A 13939-nucleotide genomic window follows, 5' to 3' on the forward strand; every position below is an offset into this window, starting at 1 on the left:
ATTTGCCCAACATTACACAGGGAACTAGTGGCTTTGTCAGTTACCCCTCTTGGTCAAAAAATTGGAAAGGAAGACAGTAAAATAACTCACCTGAAGTTTCAGAATGATAACACCATGACTGTACTGAAAGAAAGATGGGTGTGTGATTAACCAAGCAGACATCTGTCCACTCCCCTCTGCCTTGTCATCAATGAAACCTCTTACAAATCATTAGACAAAATATGGTAGATTCTAGTTATCTGAGAAAAAGGAAGTGTTGCAGGAAGGGGGACCCCTTCCAGGGCCCGAAACTGGGCTCTTATCTAACACTCAGAAATGAATTGTCGGAGGAGACACATGTGCTGACAAAGCAAGAGATTTTATTGGGAAAGGGCACCCGGGTGGAGAGCAGTAGGGTAAGGGAACCCAGGAGGACATCTCTGCCACATGGCTCAAAGTCTTGGATTTTCTGGTGATGGGATTAGTTTCCAGGTTGTGTTTAGCCAATCATTCTGACTCAGAGTCCATTCTGGTGGTGCACGCCTTGTTCAGCCAAGATGGATGCCAGAGAGAAGGATTCTGGGAGGTGGTCGGACATGTGGTGTCTCTTTTTTACTTTTTCTGGTGGTGGCTTATTAGTTCCCTGTTCCTTACCAGGACCTCCTATCGTAGAACAACTCATGAAGATGGTTATTATGGTGCCTGGCCAGGGTGGGCCGTCTCAGTCAGTGTGCTTCCCCTAACAGAAGCATGTTATTCCTGTCAGGGATTGACATAAGGAAATAGAAATAAACATGTTCTTGCATGTTAGATTTTTGGTTTTTATTTAAATTGCTACTTAAAAGGTATTAATTGCAAACCAGGCTACCAACAAAATGTCTGTATTAATTTTGGAGGAGGATATATATGTGTGTGTGTATATATATATATATATATACATATATATATATACACATATATATATATATATAATATATGGCAAAAAAGAGTCCCCAAATTATATGTAAACTTCACACATTAAAATTAAATATATATTAATTGATCTTGTTTCTCTTGAGTATTTCAAAAGTAAGTTACTAGATTTTTATACTTCTTAGATTGTAGTAAGGTATTTTCCTGCATCTGTAAAAAGACTGGTATATCATAGAGATAAGTAACTTCATATAAGCAAAGTGCTTAGAACTGTACCTGGTTTATAGCAAATACTATAGAAGTGTTAGTTGTTGGTAGTTATTTCTATTTATTAAACGGGCAGTGTTCTCTTCCTATTATTACTAAGTTTAGGCCTACAACAGATTCCTAAAAAGTAAAAATTCAAACCTACTATATTGGAAACAAACCTCAAACACTGGAAGCCAGTCATAGATTTTTGCAATTCTTTCTGAAATCTTTCCTTCTTAAACTCCTATGTCACTGCATTGCTTTGGTTTGGCCACTAGTGTTGATCTAGGAAGGTGATGACACTTTTAAAAGGAATACAGGACATATATGTTTCATAAAAGAGACTGGAAAAGATGTATAGAACCAAAGAGAGCAGTGTACACCAGGAGTTTGTTCATACATGATAAAGCAAGTCCCTCCTCCTGGAGGGAAAACAGCATGAAACAGTGAGCTCATTAGTATCACAACAGGCAGCTTTGAAAAGATTCATTGACAACTCTCCAGCACAGTAGTTGGCCTGGTGTTTTCTCTGATTTCAGAGATTCTTGTTAAGCCAAGGCTTATACTCAAATTGCCTTATCATCCACTGGAGAGATTTCTTTACTAAAGTAGAAAATAAAGTGTTCATTCTCACGTGGTGAATCCATTGAACAAATACGTAAATCTTCAGTCATCTCCTATCTTTTAACATTTGTTTAAAATCTAAAGAACAGACGAAAATACTATGAAACTGCAAATTTGCACTTGGCTGGAAGAATTTATTTAAAGATATTTAGAAAAGCAACGTCATGTAAATTTTGTAAGACAATTGAAAATGTAACTAATTTAATTGCATCTTTGCATTCAACATGTCATTCCCATGACATGTTATAGCAGGGTGCCTGCTATAATGTCAAGGAGAGGCTCTAGAAAGACCCTGCCTCCTAGCATCAAGGGTTTAAGTAGAGCTATGTAAGTAATTGCATTAGAATATTGTACAGCAGATTCTTTTTTAAAATGATTATTATTTGTATTACTCCTCTTTTGCATTATGTATACAAATTTGGGTTTTTCAGCTGAAATTGTGATCACGGAAGCAACCTAATTTTAGAAGGTAATGATCCTTAAGACAGAAATAATTGTAATAAGAAAAATAACTTTTCATATGTCATTCTGAGGCAGTTAACTCCAAGGCAATCACATTGGGAGCTTTTTTTTTTTTTTATCCTTCCAGTGATTTATAGTATCTCAGTGTTGAAGAAAAGACTTAGATTTTGGATTTTAATTTACTAGACACTGTTCTACTAAATGAAGTAGAGTTCAGAATGAGGTGGGATAGTGAATACTGCTTTTTCACTGAGCAGATGGATAATTACCAAAGAGGGACCTGTTTGAATAAAATGTATCACAATGAAAACTGCTACATTCCCAAGCAACCATTTTGTTGTATAACCTTGGCTTGGATGGTAAAGTGAAATAAATGAAATTCCAGTTGAATCAGAGTGTGAGTAAAAACGATTTTAATAATTTGAAAATTACCCAGAGTACATGAGTCAGCTCCACACTATTGATACTTAATAGGAGTCAGTATAATGGCCAGAGAGAAGGAAGAGTGATTTCATTGGTAGTCAGTATGCATGTGTCTATATATTATACATAAATAGATGGAGGCGTGCACACACATAAACACACACACCCATTCTAAAAGTCCACCTCTGAAATTACAGGCATAGCACAAAATCACAGCTGTGGAAAGTGAATAAGCTTGATTTTGTAAAACTTCATGCTTACCATTTTCCTAAATAAAATTGGGTTTATAAGTCCAAGGAAGGCCAAGATTTAAGGATGGTAAAAGGAAAAGATGACTTTGTAACAGGGTTGCAGGAACTTTCCTACTGGTTACAAAAGTCACTCTCTCTTGGTCAGTTAATTACAAAAGGATGTCCTCCTGGAAAGACTAAATGTGAAAATGCACTGGTGTTTCTGCCTGCCACAGTCTTGCATAAGACCCCAGGCCTGCTTAGGGGGGTGTGGGCTGCATTTCATGCCTGCTCATGTCTGCTGTCACAGACACAGCCTGAACTGCTAGATACCACGACTCTGTTCTGTGACCTTCACATATAGGCTACCCCTCCTGAGGTGTGTGTATGAGTATGTACTAGTCAATAATGCTAAAGGCCTTGGGTTATCTTCTATTTGCTCAGTGACTTTTCCATTAGGGCTCTAAGTTTCCTTCAACAAGCCTGGTGTGTTTCAAACACCTTTTAAAGGAGTTTTTATGAAAATACTACATCTTGCTCTTATTTTTCTGGTGGTGGCTAATTTAGCCACGCACATTGATAGCTCAGGAACACATTGGAGGTTGGGTAAGTTCCAGTATTTCAGACTTACATTGGCAGACCTTTGGAATGTCCAGTCATTCAGTCAATCGGTTAGAGTAGGGTGTGAAATTTGCTTTGTTCCATCCTGCTTTTGTGCCTTATTGTGAAGAGAAAATCATTGAAAAGCCTCTTTTCTGGGTTTATTCATCTCCTGCTGCCAACTAAGCATATTTTCCCCCTTATTATTCTGTTCTAGCTGTTACCAAGCTACCCCAGGATAAGAAATAGTTTTTTTGGTTGAGCCATAAAATTTCCATATTTCTTTGCACTGTGTATCGTGCTTAAAGAAGGGGGAAATCCTTCAGTCATTTCTTTGCAGGAAAAGAACAGTCTTCCTTGTTTTAGAAAATTAATAGATTTATCTATGCTTTTGAACTATGCTAGTTTTTGACTTAAAGCAGATTTCAATGCATGTGGCATTTAATATTTTTGACAAGTGTGTACAGTTGATATCTGTGCTTCATTTTTGGTGGCAGTATTGAAGTACTTGTTTAGCATTTTAAAAACTCAAGCTTAGTTTGCCTTATCTTTTAACACTCATCATCTGTGGGGGGAATGTAGGTTACCAGCATATAAAAGAAGATCAATATGCTTATAGTTGTGCCAGATTGAAAACTGTGAATCAGCAACATGTTTTCATTAATAGATTTTCCAAGAGGTAAAAAGCAGTGATATAGCCAAAACCTTCCGCAAAGCCATCAACAGGAAAGAAGGGATTTGTGCTCTGGGAGGAACTTCAGAGCTGTCCAGTGAAGGAACGCAGCATTCTTACTCAGGTAATGGTTAACACAGTGAGCTACATAGGGTGCCTGCTATAATGTCAAGGAGAGGCTCTAGAAAGACCCTGCCTCCTAGGTAAGAATACAGTTGAAGTTGTTGTGATCTGTATTTGGACTGGGGCTAATACTTGCCATAAAAGCATTACAGGTATTTATTATATAGCTTTGTTAGCTTGTAAGAGCCATGATACAATATGTGCACAATATTGATATGATACAACACATGATACAATAATAGGCTTTATTATAGCAGTGTGTGCTAAGTCGCTTCAGTCGTGTCTGACTCTTTTGCGACCATATAGACTATAGCTCCCCTGGCCATGGGATTCTCCAGGCAAGAATACTGGAGTGGGTTGGCACACCCTCCTCCAGGGGATCTTCCTGACCCCACGTCTCTTTTGTCTCCTGCATCAGCAGGTGGGTTCTTTACCACTAGCACCACCTGTGGTAATATAAATAGAATTTTTTAAAGAATTTTGTAACTAACTTCTAAGAATTTTGTAATTTCTGTAAAGATCAGTTAACCTTGCTCTATTTGTTCGTTAATTTTATAGCTCCTAAGAACTAGTGTGTTGCATTCAATTGTTTGGATTTCCAAAGAGGATAACACAGGTTTATGACACACTGATTGCAGTGCTCATGAACAGCTATTTCAGGCTTTAGAGTCAAATATTTAACCTATAGTATAAACTAATGTCTTCTTATTCCACATAATTTTAGAGGAAGAAAAATATGCTTTTGTTAACTGGATAAACAAAGCTTTGGAAAATGATCCAGATTGCCGGCACGTCATACCAATGAACCCAAATACTGATGACCTGTTCAAAGCTGTTGGTGATGGAATTGTGCTTTGGTAAGATTTCCAAGAGTAGTCTTCCATGTAATTGCTGCAGTCGTTTCTGGATGCCTGACAGATTCTTCTTGGGGAAAACTAGAATTGAAAGTTGTCTGGGTTCTGTCCATTTCATCTTTAGGTCTGTCTGTGAAAGTGCCGCCAAAAGTGAATCTAAAACTCAGTCATTCAGACTGGACACCTCTTCCTAGAGGAGCTTTAAGCTTCCAGTTTCTTCTCATCACTGAGCAAGCTACACATTTCAACTTCGTTAAGCCTTTTATGTTAGTATCTCTTTATTCTCAAGTACCATAAATTCCAAAAGAGAAAAACAGGCCACTTGTCACTTTTCAATCTCCGATTACTTATTTCTGAAAAATATGTTTGTCACTGCTGCTGCCCTAGACCCAACAGTGTCTCAACCAAAAAGGTAAAAGATTATCAACAGCTTGTCAGTATATTTACTACCTCTTTTTTTGAGGTAGTGGAGCACAGTGGTTAACAGCATACTCTACAATCAGTCTGCCTGGTTCCTTTTCAGTCTCTGCCTCTCAGTAGCTGTATAACTGCAATCAAGACACTGACCCCTTTGAACTCTCCTACACTATTGGTGGGAATGTAAATTGGTGCAGCCACTATAGGAAAAAGTATGGAGGTTAAAAAACTAAAAATAGAGTTACCATATGATCCAGCAATACTACTCTCAGGCATATGTCTGGAGAAAACTAAAAGAGATACATGCACCCCAGTGTTCATAGCAGCACTGTTTTATAATAGCCAAGACACAGAAATGACCTAAATGTCAGTTGACAGGGAATGGATAAAGAAGATGAATGGAATGCTACTCAGCCATAAAAAGAATGAAATTATGCTATTTGTAGCAACATGAGTGGACCTAGAGATTATCATACTAAGTGAAGTTAGAGAAAGTCAAGTACTGCATGATACCACTTATATATGAAACTATAATAAATGAACTTATTTATAAAACTAACAGACTCAAGGACATAGAAAACAAGCTTATGGTTACCAAAGGGGAAAGAGGGGGATGGTAAATTAGAAGTTTTGCCTTAGCAGACACACACTATATATAAAGTACACTACACACTATATGTAAAACACTCTAGTGTTTTATAGTGTATATAGTGTATATGTATATACACTATATATAAAATAAACAAGGTCCTACTGTATATCATAAGGAACCATATTTAATATCCTGTAATAAACCATGTTGTGTGTGTGTTCATTTGCATCTGACTCTGTGACCCCATGGATTGTAGCCTACCAGGTTCCCCGGTCCATGAAATTCTCCAGGCAAGAATACTGGAGTGGGTTGCCATTTCCTTCTTTAGTAATAAATCATAGTAGGGAAGAATTATTAAAAGAAAATGAAAGGTACTTGACTGCTTTGCATTTCAGGATTCATCCATTATGATCCCCATATTATTGTGTTTGCTCAGAAAGTTGTTGTGAGCATTAAGTAAGTACATATTGGAACACTTAGAACAGTGCAGTGGGTATATTTCTGATGACAATATACAATATATAAAATACATTTTTTTTCCAATACAGTCATTTTGGTTTTTTAAAAAGATGATTTCTAAAAATGTGAGATACCCTTTTACTTGCCACTTATAGGCTGTAAAGGCTGTAAAGAAATAATTTCCCGTATATTTTAATAGAGAGACTCATATGATACTATTTATTTAATATTTAAATTTTGCATGGAAATAAGCATGGCTTTCTCTATGCAAAATAACTTGTTTTAGGGCAGTAGTATAAACATCTAAAATATTAGAGTCTAACTCCAAATTTTACCAAATGAGGTTGTTCTAAGTCGGATCCTGCCCTAATTAATACAACTTTTCTTTCTATCGATATTATCACTGTATTTCTAGCACCAAATATAGTACCTGTGCATCATCTAGGTACTCAATAAATATTTGGTGAATGAAAGAATCTCATGCTCAACTAATTTTCACTTTTTGTAGATGAAATCATTTTAATTATACATTATATAATCTAACAGAGAGATTCAGCTTCAGTGTGGGATGTTATCTGCTTTTAACACTTACTCAACAAAGTTTTTAATATCCAAGTAATTCATTCTTGTAAAAGAATGTGAAAAGTACAAAACATTAAATAAGAGAATTGCCCTAATCCCCAACTCAGAAATATTCAACTACTATAAACACTTTGGTCTTTCCTTTATTTGCATTTTTATATGTATAGTTTTTTTTTTATCAACCTGACTAAAGTCATACATTGCTTTTTTTTTCAGATTACATGAGATACATGTTATAATAAGCCTTAAAATATTTGTGAATACTTATGGATTATTTAAAAAATAAGTCAATATTTTAAAATTTCTGTTTCAGTAAAATGATCAACCTTTCAGTTCCTGATACAATTGATGAGAGAGCAATCAACAAGAAGAAACTCACACCATTCATCATTCAGGTATGCACTCCTCTCCTCCCATGAAACTATTATTTGAGGACCTGTTTTACAGACTGAAGTCTCTGCATTTTGCATCTTCTCATTTAATTCTTACAACAGCTCTGAGTTGAAGATTATTTTCCAGATTTCATAGAAGCTGAGATGCAAAAAGATTTCAGAGCTGTACCAAGGTTAATAATGCTGGAACTAAAGTTCAAATCCAGGTCTAACTGCAAAGCCCTATATTCTTTTCATTACATTTTGCATTCAAACATACAGAAATAAGTAAGCATGTTTAAGCTCTTAGTTAATTAGCATGCTTAAAGAATAGAAAGCTTTTATTTTCCATCTAGTATTAGGGTGTTATATAGCAGTATATCCTCATGCAAGACCATCTCTTGGGATGAGATTCAGAACTCCTAGAACTCTCATGTGTATTCAGTAGACCTCTCATTTAGGCATTTTAAGAAATTCAACACATAACCCATATGGATATACTTACTCTAGTAACTCAGCCTTTTCCTTTTGGGTCGGTATCTTTCAATAGGGACTAACTAAAAATGCTATTAACTTGACTTGGAAATCTGGAAAAGACTATAAAAATGAGGCTAGATTTGTTTTGGCTATGCTTTTAACACTAAAGCTTGGATATTGCTTTCTGTGGATCCTGTATGGGTAAACTTAATACCTAATTTCATTACTGAGTGTTATTTCAGTGAAAGGAGAAAAAGACTGTAAAAAACCAGAAAGGTCAAGAGGCATGTTATAAATTGGCTGTCTTGCAGGAAAACTTGAACTTGGCACTGAACTCAGCTTCTGCCATTGGATGTCATGTTGTGAACATTGGTGCAGAGGATTTGAGGGCTGGGAAACCTCACCTGGTTTTGGGACTGCTGTGGCAGATCATTAAGATTGGTTTGTTTGCTGACATTGAATTAAGCAGGAATGAAGGTAATGAAACACAGTCATGATCTTGAAAATTGTTTATTGGTTATTTTTTTCTAGTCATGCAGACTATCATGCTTTCACCTAATTGAGGTGATTAGATGATAACTAGAATTAACAGAAGGTAATGTTATAGTGTTATTCAGGAAAACAGCCTAATTATAACTTTCTTCTTTAGTAGTAATTAGTATTTGTCTGGCTCTTTAGAATTCATTTCACAATAAAGACACGAAAACCCAGAGAGCTTAAGGAATTTGTGCAAAGTTCTTTTCTGATCTACTCACATAGTCCCCACCCCATTACCACCATCAGGCACACCATCTCCTATTAATTTTAATACCTTTTCTATTCTATTATAGATTTAGGGCTCTTCAAAAATATTCTAACCTGCCCTTGATGGTCTCATATTTCCTGAATTAGCAGAAGCACCGTTTTTATATCATAGGTTTTGATATCACATCATAGACTTGTAGAATGTATAAGCATATGTAATACAGTTGTCCTAAGGTCTTAGGAAGTGCTACATTGTCCTCTCCTTTTGAAGTTTAAAATATTAAGCATCACTCCAAATATTCACATTTTCTTCTAAGAAAGAAGAAATCTTTCTTAGAAAGATTCTAAGAAATCTTTCTTAAAAATCTTCTAAGAAATCACCATATCAATCTTCAGTTACTCTGGGGGAAGAATATATATTGGGAGTTCTCAGTATTTCAGGGTCTCACAATACCTATCAACAGTCCTATTCTGCACATTTATCCAAGACTTTATGACACTTAAAATTTTCAGTCCACTCAAAGTGGCCTGTATTTGAACAAATAAAAATTTTCTAGTTGGTGGTCTCTTCAGAGCAGTATTGATCTTGTTAGAGTTGAAGTACATTGAACAAGGAAAGGAAGACAACAAAATTAAACTGCATTGACTCATGTAATAAGTCAAATGATTTATCTCTGACAAGGTCTCAGTTGCAGAGAGGTCAGACTGTTTAATCCTTTCCAGCCTTTTGACTTGGAGAGGGAGAGCATGAGGAGGTTTCTGTACAAGTGACAATGTTGCCTCTGCCCTAACTTAAATCTCTCAGTGCCAGAGTGACATGGTGTGAAGTGGAGTCCATGAAAGATGAAATTTGCCCATTAGAGAGATTACTTAGACCTCTTTGGAAGTCAGGCAGTTTTAGTCTTCTTGTTCAGTGTAAATCTTTTATCTTATGGGAGGTAATTATTGCATAAGGACTATACAACTTCTCCATGAAAACAGTGCCTAAATTTAGATAGTTCTCTGTGTAGATGCCCAAGCTTCTACGTCTTACCTCTGGGGATATTTACCCAAAAACCCTTGGCTTCTTCTGCACATTCAACTCAACAACAAAAAATTGTTGAAGAGCCTTTACATGTTAGGTGCTATAGAAAATGTAAAATTGAATTCTTTTTCTTTAAAAACAGGTATGGCAAAAACCACTACAATATTGTAAAGTAATTAGCCTCCAATTAAAATAAATAAATTCATTAAAAAAACAGGTTTAATACTTCAAAAGTTAGTTATGCTTAAATATAAATACCATAGGGTTTGAATACTCTTTTAATCAAAAGACTCCAAAGTTTTAAACATACTCCCCCAAGCCTCTGATTTTAATATTATTTAAGAACAATTTATGTACATATATGACATAATGTGATAATGTTCAACTTAAAAGCTAGAACTTACTTGGTATTTGGAATGTGAAGAATAATCAAGATGTTAAAATATGTAATGCTGTATATTCTCATAATTAAGTGTTTCTATCTGTATCATCTTATAACTAATTATATACTTTTATTTATTTTTATTGTTAGACTGTGAGTACCTGAAAACCAGGAACTAGGACACAGTACTTTTTGAACCTCTGTTACTTACTTAACAGAGTGTCAAAAGACTCAATAAACATGTAATGACTGTTACCATGTAATGTATTGGTTGGGTTTTTCTTTTTTTCCTTTATAGCCTTGGCTGCTTTACTTCGAGATGGTGAGACTTTGGAGGAGCTTATGAAATTATCTCCAGAAGAGCTTCTGCTTAGATGGGCAAACTTTCATTTGGAAAACTCAGGCTGGCAGAAAATTAACAATTTTAGTGCTGACATCAAGGTAACTGTTTAGTTAAATACTTCAGTTCAGTTCAGTTCAGCTGCTCAGTCGTGTCCTCTTTGTGACCCCCATGAACTGCAGCACGCCAGGCCTCCCTGTCCATCACCAACTCGCGGAGTCTACCTAAACCCATGTCCATTGAGTCGGTGATGCCATCCAACCATCTCATCCTCTGTTGTCCCCTTCTCCTCCTGCCCTCAATCTTTCCCAGCATCAGGGTCTTTTCAAATGAGTCACCTCTTCGCATCAGGTGGCCAAAGTATTGGAGTTTCAGCTTCAACATCAGCCCTTCCAATGATAACCAAGGACTGATTTCCTTTAGGATGGACTGGTTGGATCTCCTTGCAGTCCAAGGGACTCTCAAGAGTCTTCTCCAACACCACAGTTCAAAAGCATCAATTCTTCGGCACTCAGCTTTCTTTATAGTCCAACTCTCACATCCATACATGACCAGTGGAAAAACCATAGCCTTGACTAGACAGACCTTTGTTGACAAAGTAATGTTTCTGCTTTTTAATATGCTGTCTAGGTTGGTCATAACTTTCCTTGCAAGGAGTAAGCGTCTTTTAATTTCATGGCTGCAATCACCATCTGCAGTGATTTTGGAGCCCCTCAAAAAATAAATCAGCTACTGTTTCCACTGTTTCCCCATCTATTTGCCATGAAGTGATGGGACTGGATGCCATGATCTTACTTTTCTCAATGTTGAGCTTTAAGCCAACTTTTTCACTCTCCTCTTTCACTTTCATCAAGAGGCTCTTTAGTTTTTCTTCACTTTCTGCCATAAGGGTGGTGTCATCTGCATATCTGAGGTTATTGATATTTCTCCTGGCAATCTTGATTCCAACTTGTGCTTCCTCCAGCCCAGCGTACTCTGCATATAAGTTAAATAAGCAGGATGACACTATACAGCCTTAACTGTTTAGTTAAATACTTCAGGGGGACATAATAACATGGAGACTTCAGGCCAGCTTAAAGGAGGGAAAATCCTATGAGTTTTATCACCCAGCCTTGTTGCCTCTAGGCCCTGATGGTAGATTTCAGTAGAGAGACTGAGCCAAGTAAGAGCACCAGCACTAAGTCTAGCTTTCATTTTATGGAAAGGGGTTTAAGTATTATAGTGCTAACATTTTCTATTCTGCCTACCGTTCAACATGCTGTACGAAAAGATTGGCAGTCATGACTTCTGTTCCTAACTGACTTTCCCAAGCCTCAGTGTACCTGTGTTAGTAAAGGCCTAGAAGAGAAAGGGCCTCAGGATTCCCCATCCCCTTTCTTATTTGGCTCCTCTTCTGTCATGTGCTCCCTCCTTCAGGCATTCAGTTCTTGGGGGTAGTCATATACTCTTATGTATGTCTGTATCTCCTACCTCAGCCCTGCCCCTATTTTTTAAATTTAAATATATTAAACAAATTTTACAATGTTGTATTTGTTTCTGCCATACCACAATGCAAATCAGCCATACATTCCCCTCCCTCTCTAGCCTTCTACCTCTCTCCCCATCCCATCCCTCCAGATCATCACAGAGCATCAGACTGGGCTCTCTGTGCTACACTGCAACTTCTCACCAGCTATCCATCTTACACTTGATAGTGTATATATATAGATGCTACTCTCTCCATTCGTCCCACTCTTTCCCTCCCCCACTGTGTCCACAAGTCCATTCTCTACATCTCTGTCTCCATTCCTTCCCTGTAAATAGGTTCATCAGTGTCATTTTTCTTGATTCCATATATATGTATTAATCTACTATATTTGTTTCTCTGTTTCTGACTGACTTCACTCTGTATAACAGGCTCTAGGTTCACCCACCTCACTAGAACTGACTCAAGTTCGTTCTTTTTTATGACTGAGTCATATTCCATGGCATATATATACATCTTCTTTATCCATTCATCTGTTGCTGAACATGTAGGTTGCTCCCATGTCATGGCTGTTGTGAACATTGCTGCTATGAATATTCAGCTTCCCATGTAGCTCAGTCGGTAGAGTCTGACTGCAATGCAGGAGACCTGGGTTCAATCCCTGGGTTGGGAAGATCCCCTGGAGAAGGAAATGGTAACCCACTTCAGTATTCTTGTCTGGAGAATCCCATGGACAGAGGAGCCTGGCAGGCTACACTGAGTGACTAAGCACACGTGACTATTGGGGTACATGGGTCTTTTTCAGTTATGATTTTCTCAGGGTATATGCCCAGTAGTGAGGTTTCTGGGTCATATGGTAGATTTATTCCTGTTTTTTTAAGCAGTCTCCATACTGTTCTCCATAATGGCTTTATCAGTTTACATTCCCACCAACAGAATAGGAGGGTTTCCTTTTCTCTACATCCTTCCCAGCATTTATTGTTTGTAGAGTTTTTGATGATGGCTATTCTGAATGGTGTGGGGTGATAGCTCGTTGTAGTTTTGATTTGCATTTCTCTAAGTATTAATGATGTTGAGCATCTTTTCATGTGTTTCTTGACCATCTATATGCCTTCTTTGGAGAAATGTCCTTTGCCCATTTTTTGATTGGGCTGTTTCTTTTCCTAATATTGAGCTATATGAGCTACTTATATATTCTGGAGATTAATCCTTTGTCAGTTGTCTCATTTGCAATTATTTACTCCCTTTCTGAGGGTTATCTTTTAATCTTATTTATTGTTTCCTTTGCTGTGCAAAAGCTTTTAAGTTTAATTAAGTCTCATTTGTTTATTTTTGTTTTTATTTCCATTACTCTAGGAGGTGGGTCACAGAGGATCTTGCTGTGATTTATGTCAAGGGACATGCTGCCTATGTGTTCCTCTAAGCTTTATAGTTTCTGACCTGATATTTAAGTCTTTAATCCATTTTGAGTTTATTTTTGTCTATGGTGTTACGAAGTATTCTAGTTTCATTCTTTTGTAGCTGTCCTGTTTTCCCAGCACCACCTATTGAAGAGGCTGTCTTTTCTCCATTGCATATTGTTGTCTCTTTTGTCAAAGATAAGGTGCCTATAGGTGTGTGTAAGTTTATCTCTGGACTTTCTATCTTGTTTCATTGGTCTATATTTCTGTTTTTGTGCCAGTAGCATACTGTCTTGATGACTGTAAATTTGTAATATAGTCTGAAGTTAGGAATGTTGATTCCTTCAGCTCTGATTTTCTTTGTCAAGATTCCTTTGGCTTTTCAGGGTCTTTTGTGTTTCCATAAAAGTTGTAACTCTTTTTGCTTCTATTTCTGTGAAGAATATCATTAGTAGTTTGATAAGGATTACATTGAATCTGTAGATTGCTTTGAGTAGTATAGTCATTTTCACAATATTTCTCCCAATCCAAGAACATGGTATATCTCTCCATCTGTT

The 13939-nt window shown here is 36.8% G+C and overlaps 1 protein-coding gene across 2 annotated transcripts in view; it reads left to right on the forward strand.

The window, feature by feature from the left end:
* PLS3 (plastin 3) overlaps positions 1 to 13939 on the forward strand; it is a 90329-nt gene that overhangs the window by 60794 nt on the left and 15596 nt on the right. For both annotated transcript variants that reach the window (XM_043895372.1, XM_043895374.1), the window contains 5 exons: positions 4147 to 4276; positions 5000 to 5132; positions 7493 to 7574; positions 8339 to 8504; positions 10476 to 10618. In XM_043895372.1, coding sequence (XP_043751307.1) covers positions 4147 to 4276; positions 5000 to 5132; positions 7493 to 7574; positions 8339 to 8504; positions 10476 to 10618 — 654 coding nt within the window. The remainder of the gene's footprint in view (positions 1 to 4146; positions 4277 to 4999; positions 5133 to 7492; positions 7575 to 8338; positions 8505 to 10475; positions 10619 to 13939) is intronic.

This window comes from Cervus elaphus, chromosome X (assembly GCF_910594005.1).
Source record: "Cervus elaphus chromosome X, mCerEla1.1, whole genome shotgun sequence".
Lineage (NCBI taxonomy): Eukaryota > Metazoa > Chordata > Mammalia > Artiodactyla > Cervidae > Cervus > Cervus elaphus.